This window comes from Pelodiscus sinensis, chromosome 4, assembly GCF_049634645.1.
Source record: "Pelodiscus sinensis isolate JC-2024 chromosome 4, ASM4963464v1, whole genome shotgun sequence".
NCBI classification, from domain to species: domain Eukaryota; kingdom Metazoa; phylum Chordata; order Testudines; family Trionychidae; genus Pelodiscus; species Pelodiscus sinensis.
Genome location: NC_134714.1, coordinates 65,565,557 through 65,583,095, shown reverse-complemented (window position 1 = coordinate 65,583,095; position 17,539 = coordinate 65,565,557). Strand labels below are relative to the sequence as shown.

The 17,539-nt window shown below is 44.3% G+C and overlaps 1 protein-coding gene across 4 annotated transcripts in view; it reads right to left on the bottom strand.

Moving 5' to 3' along the window:
* Window positions 1-1,468: 1,468 nt before the first annotated feature.
* The window catches only part of LOC102448110 (mitogen-activated protein kinase-binding protein 1), a 128,097-nt gene continuing 112,026 nt past the window's right edge, over window positions 1,469-17,539 (bottom strand). For 2 of the 4 annotated variants that reach the window (XM_075927191.1, XM_075927193.1), the window contains 6 exons: window positions 16,718-16,897; window positions 15,581-15,659; window positions 13,947-14,257; window positions 10,133-11,173; window positions 7,183-7,268; window positions 1,469-6,600 (listed from right to left, as the gene is read on the bottom strand). In XM_075927191.1, coding sequence (XP_075783306.1) covers window positions 6,307-6,600; window positions 7,183-7,268; window positions 10,133-11,173; window positions 13,947-14,257; window positions 15,581-15,659; window positions 16,718-16,897 — 1,991 coding nt within the window. In that variant the 3' untranslated portion in view covers window positions 1,469-6,306. The remainder of the gene's footprint in view (window positions 6,601-7,182; window positions 7,269-10,132; window positions 11,174-13,946; window positions 14,258-15,580; window positions 15,660-16,717; window positions 16,898-17,539) is intronic. The other 2 variants (XM_075927192.1, XM_075927194.1) reach the window with 2 other exon arrangements.

Here is a 17,539-nt window from a genome sequence, read left to right as displayed (position 1 = left end):
GTCAGCAAGGGAGCAGCCTGGGTTGGGCCGGATAGAAAGCAGCAGATGGTGATCAGGGCTATCTGTAGTCATACGAGCACTCATGGCTGTGTAGAGGCACACAAATTTGGAGCCACCAAATTTTTAGGTGCCCTTTAAGGCTGCACATGCCTAAGGATGGCACTGGGCTAGGGGCGCCCCTGCTGGGACTCAGAACACCCTGAACTCAGGGATTTAGCACCTGTGGGGGTTTGGGGCTTCTACCCCATCACTCCTACCAGAACTGACACCCATTTTAAAGTTGTCCTGGGCCCATGGGCACAGTCCCCTTAGCCCCATATGTTAATCCATCACTCGCCCTGAGTCTGATTAGCAGTTAGAAGCACATTTGGGGCCTTCCCAGCAGCACTGGGGAGATTGCACCTACCTCCACCTCTGGGAGCCTCTTCCTCCAGCTGCCACAGCTGCTGCCTTCAGAGCTGGGTTCTACAGGCAGCACAGAAGTGAATATGGCAATCCTGCAACCACCCTACAACAACACTGAGATCCCCTACAATCCCCTTTTGGATCAGGACCCCCACAGTTACGACACCATGACATTTCAGAGGAAAATCCTGAAATCGACCATTTTAAGACTCCATGGCTGTGAAATTGACCAAAACGACCTGTGAATTTGATAGGGCCTTATAAATAGGCTCAGACTGGCAAGTCTTCAGGTGCACAAACTTACAGCATAGTTATCTAGATAGGGGATATGGTGGCAGAGGCTTCAACACTGTGGCTTCATGATAATTATATATAATTAAGGAAAAGCTATCTGATTTTGACAAGGCAAAATTCCAGGCTTGTCCTTTCCATTAGTCAGGGTTTAGTCAGAACACTGCTCTCATTTACATCACCCAGGAAGCACTTCTTCCCTTTCAATGTTGCTTGGATAAACTCCTGCCAATGGATGGAATTAGGTCAGATCACACTTTGGTCCCAGATGTGCTGCACACTGATATATCTTAAGGCCACTTCAGTCTATTGAAGTAGTCTTAAAGATGGTGGCAGATTCACCATCAGCTGAAATCTTTAATTCAATATAGGACATCTCTCTAAACCAGTGGCTTCCAAACTTTTCAGCATCACGCCCCCTTTTTGATTTTTCAGAAACCTTCACGCCAGCCTCCCGCCCCCCCCCTCATAGCAGCAAAACTTGAGGGGGAAAAAAAGGAACTGACTGGGGCCAAAAAACAAATAGCAGCTAAACTTGGGGGGGGGGGGGCGGGTTGATGGGAGGGCTGAGTTGCCTCACGACCCCCCCTGGAATTTCTTCACGCCCCCCCAGTTTGGGAACCCATGCTCTAAACAAAGTTGCAGCTCAAATCAGAAATTATGGATTAGAAGTGAGAATAAGAAGGTGAAATTTTATTGCCTATATTATGCAGGAGAGCAGACTAGATGATGATCTGGGTCCCTTCTGGCCATAAACTCTATGAAAGACTGCTTTGTAACAAATGATCACATTTTTATTGAAACTGTTTAAGACACAGAGTACAAATGAATACAGAGTTAAAAACACCCCCAGAAGGGTGCCTCACAGTGCAAAAAAAACAAAAAACCCACAAACATAAAACACTTTTTCCCCCCAAATAATTAAAAAAAACATTTTAAAGATTTGTTTTTACCTAAAGTCAAAGTATAAAAAACACACGTTCATAAATAAAGGTTTATTTTTATTTGTTTTTGTATTTTTAAAATGGTGGAGAAAAAAAGGTAATGTTGTAAAACACGGGTAAAGATTTGTTTGTCTGGTGCCTATGGCATAACTAAGACATGCAGAGTGGACATGGCTTATTCCTATAGTTGCTGCCCCATGCATCTCTGTCCATGCATTACAGCAGGTTACCCACATGAATATGCAGTCCAATCCTGTATATTATTTACAGCAAGCAATCCGAAACTCTGGACATTCTAGTCATATCTACAGAAGGAACCATCTGCTCAACAGCACTCAAGGGCTGCAAGTCCTGTGTATATGTTTTTTTCCTTTTTCTAGATGAGGATTTTATCATTTAATATCATGGATACTGCATTCCAAGTGGAAAAACTTACAAATGCATGAGTATACCAACAGTATTTAAATACCTCTACTTCTGATTTTCTTTAAAAATGTACTTTAAAATTTAAAGTTCATGTGTTTCAACTCCTTTGGAGAAATGTACTGCTTCCTCAGAGATTCAATGAGATCAGCCGAGCGAGGAGAGTGCTAAAAGACCCTCTCCAAACATTACTTGGGAGATTCCTTAGGAAGGAGATTACCTGAGAGAGAAAAATGAAAGAAATGCAGGCTCATGTAAGAGCACCACCTGTGCGTTTCCATGTTTGGCAAAAAATGTGAATTGGCGTTAGAGGGATTAAAATGCAAAGAGTTGTCTCTCTTTTCAGATTCAAGTACTTTCCACTGCACCAGTGTGTTCACGGGTCTTCATTTATGGCTCTAAGGGCTCCCTCAGGAACAGTAACACAAGCTACACCAAGATGAGAAGAAAACTATTGTCATTTCAGAATGTTCTGGTAGAAGGGATGGTGTTTACACAAAGAGCACAGAGTGGTAGGTCCAAATTCCAAGATTTCGCTAAACAATTTCCTTTAATATGTTACATCTGTCCACACACGTGCACAACCAATAAGGGATCTGGGCTCCAATACTGCCTCCTCCCACAATCTCTTCACTTCCCAGCTACCAATCATCGTTCAGGAGTTCTGCCCCAGACTATGGAATAAACTACAATGAAGACATTTGCTGAACAGGCAGGTCAAATGTAAGCTGTGCAGCCTGCAGCCACCAACTACGCTGTCTTGTTACAGACATTTATGCTCCCTTTGCTCTCAAAACTGGAGTTTTTCAGCACACTTCCTACTGCTATCAATGGGAAATCACAAGGAAATTGCCATATATATCAATGGAATCAAGTTCTCTCTGCAACACTTTCTCCCTTCACCTCTTCTCACCACTAAACTTGGGGATATCAGCTTGATTTATAGGTTTTTAGCTGCACAAACTCCTTTCAATGCTAAACCTTAGGTAAACAGTTGAGATTAGACACTTAGCCTTCCCACACCTTCTAGGAAACAACTGTTTAGATGGGAGCAGGTGGGAAAAAAGGGGCTTAATAAAAAGACATTAAATAAAACAACTACCAAATCTATTCTTTAATTCACACCACTAAACTCAGTCCTGGTTCTACTTCCCTAAAGCCCTGCCTCTGCTGATCTACATCTTTCATAGCTCCTTCAAGCCCTCTATTGGCAACCTATCGTCTTGAAGCCAAGATTTTCTATTTCCAACACTATTCTTCTGGAAGCTCTGACTGTTTCCTAATTATTTTAAAATCACACACGCCACAGATTCCCCTCCTAATCTACTTGCTTGAGCCTGCCCCACTACAATTCTAATCAGACACTTGCCCCTTGTTTGCTCTTTTCCCACCTACACCCACAATCCAAGGAATATCCACATTCAGCAGTCACAAAAATCTTTGTTTTTTTTTAAACTCACTCCCTTTGAAATTATCCAAGGGAGTCCTATCTGACAATACTGTGAATCCTGATAGCTGTTGATTTTCAGATATACCAGTCCAAGATACACAATGGACAGGATTACTGTATCTAACAGGAATGGCTTTGGGGCATAGTCTCTTCATTACAGCCACCCTTTCTCAGGCATCCTTTCCAATCCCATGTCACCACTTCATACTTTAAATACAAATAACAATAAAATGGAATCAAAATCTACAAGGAAAGGAATTTAAAGAACCCTCAAGCCACTATTTCCTGTACCAGAAGTTGTGTGGGTTGAAGGTACTGCTATTTTTCCTGAGTGTCTGTGTCCCAGTACCAGGAAGAAATCTCCTGTGGACTGGAACATAAGTTTTCACAGTCTGAAAGTGAAGAGATAACAGCTGGATGACCCAGATTCAGCCTGACCCAGACTATACCCATCAGAGAACCAAGAGATTGCTCTCACATTCCATTTGTGAGCATCTCTACTCCCTCCCTCCCATTTATTTTTTTCCGCCTATGCAATCCGCTCCTTTCCATTTGCCATAGATGCTGACCACAGAATTCCAGCTCACCATTCAATTCAGCACAGTGCAATAGTGGGAGGGGACTAGCAAGATCGCAATCTGAGGTCTAACCGTTGAAGAACAGTACAACTCTTCTGAACCAGAGGTCAGAGAGGACACCTGAAATGTTTGAACAGATTCACATGATGGAAAGAACCAGCTGAATGGCTCTGAACAGGCTTTCTGCACCTCAAGTTGTCAGTTCTGTAGCTCAGCAAACAATCGCCAGCCAGCAAGCAGAGAAATGGCCCTAAGCACTGCCCAGACCATGGTTCTAGTCCCCGGCCCTGGAATGCAGCAAACAGATGGGCCAGCTGGCTCCCGACCAGATGGCCTGTAAAGGCTGCACCGTAGATCCTTCAGTCCTGGAGTGCCATGAAAAGATGGGTCAACTAGCCCTAGGGCAAAGACTGCACTGCAGGTCCCTAATTCCGAAGTGCAGCAAAGAAAAGCCCCATCCCAGAGAGCTACAAGACCAAAATGATGGACAACTTGCCTCAGACCAGCTACCAGCTTTAAAGGACTTTTGCTGATGCAGCCAACATTTACATCCAATGCTAGACTAACTGAAGCTTGGTTGCTGAACTAGAGTTTTACATGCTCGGACTATACTGCTCTCTCTGGTTTTTAAGAGGAAGACTGAAGGCAGAGAAAGAAAATGAAATATCTTCTCTGGGTAGCCACTTGCTTTGATATGGATCCACCTATATTACATCCTATTTTACTAGCTTTCTGATACTGACCAATAGCAACTTTGGATACTTGTAAGTCATGACGATAAACCCTATTACTACCAGCTTTGAGACGTCTTATAAGGCAAGAAGGCTATTGCACATAGAATTTCACAGGGGAAAGATTTTCTATTTCTTCATCAAGAGACCCATAGAAGGGTAGGGGAAGGATGATAATTACATTCCATAGTATCCAATGCTGGCAGCTCAGCTCTGCTGAGCGATCATTTTCTGAGTCCTTTAGAAAAGGTAAGTTATTCTCTGCTCCTTGGGGACATTAAGAAAATCTGTTTTCCTTGTAGAGCAACTGGAAGCTATTTACTGACTTTCCTGACCAGGACAATGAAAGCATCAAATTGGGAGAGAGCAGCAGTTGCATGGGTGACCACACGGATTAAGGGCTTCACCCAGAGAGATGGAGGTCATGCTTCCCACTTAACGTCTCACAAGAAAAGCTTTCAACAGCCAACCCATGCCCCTCACCACAGTCTCACTAACATCAAGAGATCAGTATCCAATTCCACTCTCAGAATATGGCTAAAGGGAACTTCGAGTCTGTATTTTCATTTCTCCAACATTATTTCAACCCTTTTCTTTTTAATGTCTGATGAAAACCCAATCTGAAGTATTAGAACACAGATTAATCACCAACGCTCATTTAAAACGCCACTATTTTCTTGTTATATAATTTCTACAGTTTGGTCCAAATTCTCCCTCTCAGTGGAGATAAATTATATCCCAAACAGCCTTTGAACACAATGGGCAAAACCAACCAGGTACCCCTCACAAAAGCAAGATTACTGCAGGAAACAAACCAGGTCTGGGAAAAGGAAGATCAGCAAGACAGGCTGCAGCAGAAAAGACCTAGTTAGTAATTGCAAAGCCACTCCAGCCTGCCTCAGCTCTTGGGGGTTATTATAATACAGAGATTGTGTCTCGCTGGGATACAGCAAAAGAGAAAAAAAAAATGGTTGTGTTTGAGAAGGGAAGGAAATGGCCACCAAAGATTTGTGAAAAGATTAGAGCAAAAGTTTTTTAAAAATAAATTAATAAATAGAACATTTAAAGTCTGCCTTTGGATTCTGATGAAGCCCGGGGGAAGGAGGGATTGGCTTCATCCAAGCGCCTTTTGTTCAGTTCAGACCTTCTTGGGCAAACAATTTATTTTTTGTTCTTATGGGAGATGCCAAACATCTGGCTATGGAGAGACTTCCAAGCAACTTCTCTGCACTCTTCTTTCCAGGCTGTCTTTACAAACTGGAAGCTGAAGAGCACTGGGGAAAGTTATTAAAACTGTGGCCAGCACATTGCTAAAAACTAGGGTATGCCTGTTCTATGGGGCTGAGGAGATCAGTTTAAAAGGGTCTCTCTCTCCATAGATCAGGGTGGCAACAGCACTTGTCTGAGGCTTCCACTGTGGTGGTCCTCTTGGGATTCTTTCTATGTAGCTATCAGTTTACGTGTTTTTGCTGACCGCCACCCCTTTACAGTTTTTTGTCCATGCGCCGTTCCACAGCTTGTAACAACAACTCTGAGTACTGTTCCAGCAAAGCCAGAGTCTGTTCATCCCCAAAACGCGTAGGACTAGACAAGCCGGCATCACTCCCTTCACTCAGCGACCCAACTGCATCTTGTGGCTTCACTAGCACCTTCTTGGCCCTTTGGAGCCCTTCTCCTTCCTTCAGGGAGTCCAATTCTTTCTTCATCACAGAGAATGTTTCTGTCAGAAGGCCAGCAATCTTATCTTTGTCAGTAGAAGACTCCATGTCCATTGATACCTAGAAGAAAAATGTACAATTTAGACATAAAGAAGGTATTTGCAACTCTTGAGGGCCATTGTGAGCCATAAAATAGTCTTACACCAAGGGCACAACACACTACTCCAAATTGTCAATAGGGTCTGCCTTAAAGTGGTTGTAGAGAGTGTATGTATGCTCACAAATTGAGCTCAGATCCCACTGTCTATCATATTTACTAACCCATCCCCTGGGCATCAATGGGTTTATGAGAAAAGTCAGAGGACAATAAAACTTAGTATTTCAGTCGTGCTTTATGTCTCTGAAGTCTCAAATATTAACTAACCCCTTCCCTGCCCCTGTGCAGGAGTTAATGTTTATCCTCAGTTTACTGAGGGGACAATCAGGCACAAATATTAAATTATTTGCCCAACTCAATGCAGCACGCCATTGGATAAGACAAAATTAGAATCTAGAAATTCCTGACTACCAGTCCCAAGCTCAAAGGCAACCCACTAACCCACAGTTAGAACACCTCAATCCATTCAGTGCATATGTGTGTGTTCTTCAATCTTGAGGTCAAGAAACAAGTTGACTGGTAGATCAGTGTTCGAGGTCACTTACCAAGCGGTAAAGGTGAACGGCCTTGCGCATGCTGTCCTGGAGCTCAGATACAACATGTTTACACTGCTCAATGCTGATGGAGCGTTCTGAAGAGAGAACGTAAATAAAAGGAACTTAGCCACAAACATATACCAATGTCCTAGACCCCCACCCCACTCAATTTGTTAAAAAAATCCATCTATAGAATCACCATTTCTTCAACACTGTTGCTAATATTTATTTTAGAGGTCAAATGTGTGTTCGAATCAACTTTTAAAGGAGAGGCTACCCAGAATGGTTCAAGCCATAGACTGAGTAGGCAAGTGCCAAACCGTGAACAAAAGATGGCAGCCTCCCAGCTATTACCAGCCAAGAAGGGCACTATATATGACAACACTCCTAGGACGAATCCCACATGAGTATGAGCTTGCCAGGATTGCTTCATGACACTGTTGTCTCCAACCTCACATTTCTCCTGATTTCATCAGCAGATTATTTATTTAAATAAGTTATGAAGGTACAGTCAGAATATTACCCATAGCAGCTGATCAGCAAAACTCTGCCTTAGGGAACTGATAGCAGACTTACTAGTAGAAATACTAATTTTGTAAGTACAGTTATCTTCCCCCCCACACACACCAGCCCTTGCCTTCTGCCTATCAATAATCAATAAGGGGTTTGGGTATTTGGGTAGCCAGATGTGCATATTTTTTGTCATATTTGAACAGAAATATCTATATTTAGAGACAATCTTCTTTTCCCTATATCTGCTTTATTTATCAGCTGATTTTGATAACATTTGAAACGGAGTCAGGTTTTTTTTGTTTTGAGGCTTCAAGATGTAGCTTAGCCAGCCTATGCCTTACTTCGGCACTGCTGGACATTGCTACTCAAGCTCCTTCAGTTACCTAGAAAATAAAAAGTGGCTATGAGAGCACTGGAACACTTATTTCTGAACAAGAGAGGCCACCTATTGAAAGGCTGAAGGGGAATACAGAACAGATGAGCCAGTGACATATGCTGATACTCCCAGGGAATTACTCAGATCTATGCATTCTTTGCCTCCCGAATCACCAACAGTTTTAATACAGTGGTTTCAGTTTTCTTGTTGTTGATCATTACTAATCTGTTCAGTATTATTTATGGATTTCTCCCATGATGTTGACTTATGCCGTCCTCCAGTTCTGAGAACCACCAGCATAAAGAGAGGTTGTAAATGAAGTAAAAATTCCTGGATGAATGGGCATTTTCAGCTGCCAGGTCTCAGAAGCAGAGATAATACCTCTCTACAGAAACACATAGGCTAGTTAACATACTAATGAAAACATTTAGTACTTCTACAATGCTTTCTATCTCTAGAGCTCACAGAGCTTTGCACAGGTAAATACCTTTATCTATAGATTCTATTTATAGATGGACAAACAGGGCCAAAGAAGTCAAGTAATTTCCTCTGTTACAGAGTGAGTCAATCAAGGATAAAAACTTCAGGTCTCTAACTCTAATTCCCTATCCAGTAAGTCACTCCACCCTGTAATACTCACATCCTTTTTCAAAGTGGCATGCTATATATTACATATAAATAAAAAACTGTGGCTGTAAGAGACTTTTATCATTTCCCCTTTGCTTTTATTTTTATTTATTTTCATGGTGGCGATGGATTTCTAGTTGCAAACCTATGTCTCCTACAGCCCTGGGGCTGAAACTTCCTGTGAACTTCACATGAGTTTTGTGGTCACTTTGCTGAGACACTCAAATCAAGAAGAAAAACAAACACACCCAGTGCAAACAACTAGTCTATGACTTTATGGTTGTAGAATCAGATTCCATAGCTCCAAGTGGGTGCCAATTCTTGAAAAGCCCAGATTCTGATAATATTGTACAATATTAAAACTAAATTTTAATATTGTACAATATTAAAACTAAGCTCTTCAGGCCCAAGGACCGTGTGTCTTATTTACAAGTGCCCAGGACAACAATGGGTTTCAATCTCAATCAGAGCATTTAGGCACTACAAAACACACATACATATACAAACACACCCAAAACAGAAACAAAATGAAAAAAACCAACCCAAGCCCCACACATATCTAGATAAAAAATTCTCTTTACGAGCTTCTAGTGCACACACTTTTTTATTTATTTATTTATTTATATATATATATATACACACACACATGCAGCCTGGCCATCAAATAAAAATATATATATATATATATATATATATTTATTTGATGGCCAGGCTGCATGTGTATAAGAAATGAAGCTTTCCTTTTACAATCCACTGTTTCCATCAGAAAGGTCACAATCCTGGGGTTTGTAACCTAACCGTTCACCACTATAGAGAGGAAGACGGCATTACTGAAGGACCCCAAGAAGCAAAAGATTATAAAAGGTGTCTTATTTCCCTTCACAACTAGGTGAACAATATTGGGAAAGAAGATGGGTTAAAAGTTTGTCTAACCTTTCAAACAGTCCCATGCCCTGTACACTGTCCCCCTGTTAAAACACCCAGGAAAGGGTTAAAGACTGCTTGTCATACAACATAGCAATGGATTCAAGAGAAGAGCATCCTTACTTTCTGGAGGGTAACAGCAAGGCAAATGAAAAGCACGGAAATTGCTTTGCCTTAATGTTACCCATGAATTTTCTATTTAACCAAAAGATTGTGCCCTGAGGTAAAGGCCAGAAACAGACTGGGCATGGCATTAGTTCTCTCTCAGGCTGAGGAGTAGTCCTCCAGCTTGCACTCTCTCTCCCATTTATAAATAATTCAAAAGTTACAGCATATGAACCCCACACCTTTTCAACCCCCAAACCAACAAGCTGGGAAGCCCTACAGCATCTATAGGGAAAGCTGGATATTACAAGATCCACAGAACATTCAGCTAGTATCCAACTAGACAATGTAAGACACAAGACAAGAAACAGAAATTCAAGTCAGAAAAAAGGATGCTAGACTGAAATGTCTCACCGTTGAGGGGGTGACTTATGGAACGAGACAGGTGCAGACAAGACGAGACAGGCCAGAAGCTGGACGTAAAGAAATGTGATGGAATCGTGAAGCGTTTCACAAAGACAGAAGACAGAAGGGGGAAGAAGATTAGAGATGGGTATCCATGCACACCTGAGTCCTGTGCCGAGGTGGCCACTGTTGTGGGAGACCGTGGCCTGATGGGGTCTAGTGGGCAAAGTCCAAGCGGGCTATCTACCACACAGCCAATGCTGGAAAATCTCTCTCTGCATTTGGGCAGTGTGCTTTCTGGAGATCTTGGATGCAAGCCCTCTGAAAACTCTTTCAGTTTTGGATTAGTAACCCCCTGCTCATCCTGGCGTTCTGTCCTCAGTGCTGGATTCTCCACAGGGCTCTCTTTAGCAGGTCCAACAGATACAGCAGCTGGGCTCTCCCTCTTGAAGACCCGCCCTTCAAGAAGAGAAGATTTCTTTTTGCAGAACCCAGCAGGAGATTGAGGAGACTCTGGTTCGAGTGGGGTTTTGGATTTGGTGGTGGGTGAGAAAGAAGCCAACGTGGGTCTGTCAGGCAATGGTTTTGGGATGTCAAGGATCAGGTGTGCCCGATTTGATGATGCCAACTTGCTGTGGAAGGGCTTGGGTGATGAGCAGCTTACAACTTGCTGAAGGGCCTGCTTTCCTGGGACATTTTCTTTTGTAGGTGACTTATTCTTCTCAGTCTCTGCGGGGGGAGTTAACTGTATCTTCTCAGACCCCTGGGAGCTGGTCCTTTCCTCAGTCAGTGTTTCAGCAAGGTCACCAACGCATAGATTTTCCCCTACAGAGATACTGCGTGACATCTTGGCCATGAAGCTGGTTGTGGGATTCATGTAGGACTTTGGTTTTGTGACCTTACTATCTTTGACCACCAGGGAGTTGGACCCATCCATCTTCAGCAGGCTTGCAGACAATTGCTTGCAATTATTAGGTTTTGGATCCTTCTCAACTACCGCTAATGTCTGAGGACGTTGCTTGGTAGAGGACATTGTTCCTGGACTCTTATCTGTGAAAATTAAGCAGAAACAGTATTAATGTTGATAGGTCTCAAAATCCTGCCCCTCCTTCACTCCCCAGAGGCCTGGTTGCTTATTTTAAGATGACGACCCTCCCATAAGGCCTAAGGCTAGAAGATTTTAGAAATAAGGATTTTTAAGAGAGAGAGGAAACCAAAGGAAGCAGGAGAAACTCCTCATTTCTCATCTCTCCTCAGCTTTCTCATTCACATAGAGCAATGTGGTTTTGACAAAAATAGTGAATTTAGTGCTGGGGAAAGGGCCAACATATTGTCCAGCCAATGTGCTCCATCCTGCCCTGCAGTGACTACCTCAGGCCAGAGAGGAGTTTTCTGTTCATGGCTTATTCCATCTGTGGCCTCCCCGCTGAGACCGTCAGACGACACTGGTTATCAAAAATGGCGGCCACGTGATGGTGACTAAGGACTTGGCCAAGAATGCTGACCCACATGACACTGGACACAGAGTATTAGCAAGTTCAGGATGCCCTGCCTTTGCTACTGCAGCTTGCCAATCCACAGAGTCATTAGTTCAGGATTTCTGGTTCACTGCCATAGTGCACTTCCCTCCCTTTGACAGAGTGCCACAACGATGGCAACCACTGACTTTCTGGTTGGCTGGAGAGGGGTTACACTTCCAGTATTTCAGAGTCAGCATGAAAGTTGAACTCTATCCTCACCAACCCCTGTAGTCCTCCCTCTCATTTAGAAGGCCTGCTGAGCCAGCAATTCCTACCCAGAGCCAACAGGTGATGGGAGCCACAAACTAGTCTGTTGGGTAATTAAGGATATATTTCTTGGCATGCAAAGAGTTAAGGATCCCAGAGCCCATAGCTGACCTACCACAAGAACTAGCTCTACTTAAAATCAGTTCCCCTGCCCCCATCCATATACTCTTGTAGGGTATGTCTACACTATAAAGTTAATTCAAACTAACAGACATTAGTTCGAATTAACTTTGATAGGCGCTACACATACAAACCGCTAGTTCGAACTTAATTCGAACTAGCGGAGCACTTAATTCGAACTAGGAAAACCTCGTTCCAGGAGGACTAACGCCTAGTTCGAATTAAGCAGTTCGAATTAAGGGCTGTGGGGCCACTTAATTCGAACTAGTGGGAGGCTAGCCCTCCCCAGCTTTCCCTGGTGGGGAGGGCACCACCAGGGAAACTCGTCTGCCCCACTCCCGGCCCCGGAGCCCTTAAAGGGGCACGGGCTGGCTACGGTGCCCGTGCCAGGTGCAAGCCTGCCAGCACCCAGCCAGCAGACTCTGCACCTGGCACGGCTCGAGCTAGCCACCCGCTGCCACCCAGCCCTCTGCCTCTTCCTGGGACCAGGCTGCCGGCTCCCGGGAGCCTGCACAGGTCCGCAAGAGGCGGGCACCCGCCTGGTCTAGTGTGGACATCGTGGACCTCATGCATGACCTCCGCACTAGGCACAGGAAAGTGGCCGTCTAGGGCAGGATAGCTGCCAGCCTGGCCACCCAGGAGCAGGTTTGCATGAAAATCAAGGTGATCCAGTGAGACCCCCGACCCTGAGCCCTGAGCTTAGAATGGCCGTACTGGGTCAGACCAAAGGTCCATCTAGCCCAATAGCCTGTCTACCAACAGTGGCCAAGACTAGGGACCCTGGAGGGGATGGACCGAAACAATGACCAAGCCATTTTTCTCGTGCCTTCCATCTCCAGCCTTCCACAAACAGAGGCCAGGGACACCATTTCTACCCCCTGGCTAATACCACTCCATGGACCCAACTTCCATGACTTTATCTCACTTCTCTTGAAACTCTGTTCTAGTTCTAGCCTTCACAGCCTCCTGCAGCAAGGAGTTCCACAGGTTGACTATTTGCTTTGTGAAGAACAACTTTCTGTTACTAGTTTGAAGCCTGCTACCCATTCATTTCATTTGGTGTCCTCTAGTCCTTCTATTATGGGAACTAATGAAGAACTTTTCTTTATGCACCCTCTCCACATCACTCCTGCTTTTATAGACCTCTATCCTATCCCCCCTCAGTCTCCTCTTTTCTAAGCTGAGAAGTCACAGTCTCTTTAGCCTCTCTTCATATGGGACCTGTTCCAAACCCCTGATCATTTTAGTTGCCCTCCCCTCTCCCACTCTGTCTTCCCCTCTCCAACCTCCTTTTCCCAGTCTCCCCGAGTTTTGTTCAATAAAGAGCGTTTCTATTTTTGAACACACGTGTCCTTTATTTTGTACATCAGGAAGGGGGGCTAGGGAAGGGTAAGTGGAAGGAGGTGAGGGAGGAATGGGGTACGAGCCCCCAATGGAGAGGACTGGGGTGGCTCTGCGGGCTCCTCGGGGTGGAAGCTCTCCTGCAGCTCCCCGATTGACCCATCCCCGGGTGGCAGCCTGCGGCAAGTGCAGCCGGGCTGATGTCCGAGTGCTGTGATGTGCCGAGTGTGGGCACTCAGGGCACTCCAAGCCAGGACTGCTTTGCAAGTGGGGAACCCCTGAGAACTGTCTGTCCGGGGTGGGGGTCGGGTCCCTTTAAGCACAGCCCTCGGCTAGCCTGAGACAGCAGCTCCACGCTCTAAGTCCTAACCTGATGCCCTGCCGGCACTGCTTCCGGCCAGCCTTAACCTCGGTTCAGGGTCCACTCAGTGTGGACACGCTAGTTCGAATTAGCAAAACGCTAATTCGAACTAGTTTTTAAGTCTAGATGCGCTAATTCGAACTAAGTTAGTTTGAATTAGTGCTGTAGTATAGACATACCCGTAGTTACACGGCACACCCATCTGTTTCCTTACCATCGTGAAGGAGGTCATGAACTGACTGGCACTTCCTCATCCCAGCATTCCCCGTAGCCTCTGGAAAGGGTTCAATAACTCTTCCAGGTCCCACAGTTAGCCTATTGGTCTCTACTGCCGACTTCCGTTTTCTTTGGGTGTAAATGCACCGGTAGGAATTTACACCATCCAGAAGGTTGTCATTCTCCAAGGTAGCATTACAATGGCTGTTCCCATTTTTCAGCAGATCAGGAGAAACCTGCTTTGACTGGGCTGAAGCTCCAATAGATTTTTGATCCAGTATCGGATTTGATAAGGAGCGTGACAAACGCCTACAGAAATAAAGCAGAAACAGGACTCTCAAGGCTACAGTTAATGAATCACAAATAAATAAATAGACAGAGTTGGAAAAAGAAGTACAAATTTATTAAAAGCAAGCTTCTCAGGGCAACGTTCCTGGCAAATGGAGAGTAACATGTCAAACCAATCTGTAGTGTCACCACTTTAGCCCAAGGCAGCGCTGGTCTCAAAGCATCCTATCGTGGCTCATAGGATGAGCACTAAGTGCCACCAATGACCCTGGCTCATGTGTTGCATGGAGGGACTTTGCAGGAAGGGAAGCCAGGAGAGAGATTCTGCCAGGGTAGGAATGGGTCGGGCTGGGTCAGGAATGGTCCCTCCCAGCTCACTCTGCCAACACCAAAAACCCTCTCTCCTTCCACTAGAGTGCTCCATGGAGGATCCCCCAGCACATCTGGAGATTGATCAATCGTGGTAGAACACACATCAAAGCTAGCTCCACCTGGCTGGATTGGTAATTGGGCTGATAACCCCATAATATATTCACAAGTGTATGCAACTTACCCTACTCAGTCTGCTATGGCACCACTACAGTTCTCCTAAAGCTAGTAACACTGGAAGCTCTAGCATAACCATGGTGGAAAAATGCCAGGAGATGGTTACTAACCCTTGATGAGCAGAGGTACATGAGTCTCGACACAGTTGCAAAAATGGTAGCATGTAGTCTACAGTACCTCTATTGGGGAACCAGCACTGCCACTTGAACAATGCCAGGAGGTTTCTCTAAAATCCATAAGGTGGCCAATCTCTGAATGCTAAAGGTGAATCCAGCTCAGTTTAAAATGATGCTGACAAGTCAATTTGAACTCAAAGTAGATGCTGTTTGTTAAAAAAAAAAAAAAAAAAAAGTCCATAAAACCAATCAGTTGAACTGTTTCTTTTGTGGTTTGTTTCATTTTAATTTCAATGGAAACGGTTAATTTTAGGGGAAATAAATTCCCCTGCAGTGTTTATAACCTAGATACTGAATGGAAACCAGAAATGATTAGGAACTGACGGTGAACCAAAGCAAAATTTTTCATTGTCCAAGCTGAATGAAATGCAAAAAATAAAACAGAGCATAAATGGTAAAAAGCAAATTAGATAAGAAGCATTGTCACTTTAGGCTGATGTACAGCAGGTAGGAAGATGCAGAATGGACAATCTGATTGGTGACATTTTGCAGCCAGCCTGCCAGGTCTCCATCTGAATAGCCCATTGTGCCAACGTGTGTCATATCCAGAAGGCTGCTGGCATGCTTTACCCTGTGCCCAGGAAGAAATCTGTTCATACTACTAAAAAAAGCAGAGATATACCTGAGAGACGGGGACTGGGAAAGAAAGCGAGAAGAAATGCTGATATTTTCGGTTTTCTCCAGAGTCCTACATGATCCACCTATGAATTCAGATGGAAATGTACAAGTTATACAACAAGAAGCAACCATTAGGACAAATGAGGTTTCTTCAGATGTATTCTAGCAGATGCTCCTCCATTTCAGAGGAGATGCAAGAACTGCTTGAAATGATAAAATACAGAGAAATAATTTTATCTCCTGATGCCCTTTTCTATTTTAATCAGAACATCACAATTCCCCAGCCTCAAACTGTATTTCAAAAATAAGGGTTTCCCTAATTCCTTTCCCCAAAGATTATTTTCCTCACTCTTCGATTGTGGGAGAAAGACAGCATGCAGAGACAATGCTAGCTACAATTGTGATCATCATTAGCAGGGCACTCTGATCCCAGAACAGACTGACGCAATCTAAACACCTCTTTTTTCCAATATGATGCTCTCATTCTCTCCCACTGTTCCACTTCTCATCTCTTTGATGATGTTTGCTATGCAAATACGCACCACTAGAGGCCACCCCATCTTACTGTAAAGATAGACACACTTACCTTTAATCATTTACATGGCTAAGCTACAGATGGGATAACAGCATGGGTCAAACAGATCCCAAAGACAGCACTTCATCAGGTCAACAAGAACACTTCCATTAACCCAATATTTCTCAGCCTTTTTGTGCTGGCAAATTTGGACTTAAAAATTGTAATCCCCACCCCTACAAAGACGTGAAAAGTTAGGGGGCTAAAACTGCTGAGCCCCAACTTTGCCAGCTTGGGCTGACAGCCTGAGCCCCAAAACCCGCAGGCTGAGAAATACTGAAGTAAATCCAAGAAACAAAGGCTCCTTTATGTAGCCACAATCCTTTATACACATTCTCGTCTCCACATTATGGGAGTTAAAAGACACGCTTTTCTTTACCTCTTTCTACTTTGCTTCATCTCTACCATTTCCCCACCACATACAACAGGCAAAGTCCAGCAGTTGTAAAGTGTCAGCCACAGCAAGACAGAACCTTTGGGATCTCCTTGGTTTTATAAAGCAGATGAGTCTGGAGCTATTCAAATCTCATCAAGGAGAAAGTTCTTCCACAGGATTTGCAGGTATACCTTTTTCACTGCTGTTGGCCAGAGTCTCAAAATGCTGCTTGAGGAACTTCTCCTGATCTGGTGTCTTGGGGACCTCCCCCTCCACCATGCTCGTGCCTGCATCCTCCTCATCCTCCCCATCTGCCTGTTCCTCCAGGTCTGAGGCACCATCCACACTGAGGGGCTCTGTGCTCTCAGAATCTGGGAAGGTGTTGGAAATAACATACAGTCACAATAAATGCCTACAGCCTGGCCACATCTGAATATCATTTTTAGAAGAAGCTACTCAGGAAAGTGGCACATTAGGGACTAAAGAAAGAGCAACAGCAAATCAGTGCTACTGCCATTAGGATACAATTCCCAGGTGTACAATATTGCATAGGCAGGACAACCCACAAGCAGTGTTCCCTTTAGTTTCTCCATCTGTGTGCAGAATAAATGTTATTTGCACAGAGGCAGATGCGCATGTGCACCGCCAGTAGAAACACATCCTGTCAACTGTGGGTGCTCTGCTAATCAGCTGAATGGCATTTGAATTTCTACTGGGTGTCCACCCAGGCACTCAGCTTACAGGGAACACTGCCCACAAGGACTAGGGAGTAGCAATTAACTTCACCCTCTAACACTTCACAAAGCACTTAGGGAAGTGCATATTCAGAAGTACCTAAAGCATTATGGTAATACCCAGGTGATCTTTAACAGGAAAGTGGCATCAACCCAGCTCTCCACAGATCACGGCTTTGAGTCCAATTTGCCACTAAGCCTGGCAGTAAATGATCCCCGTAAGTTACTGCAGCATTCGGTGTGGTGTGAAAATGGACTCATGACATGTATTCACATCTC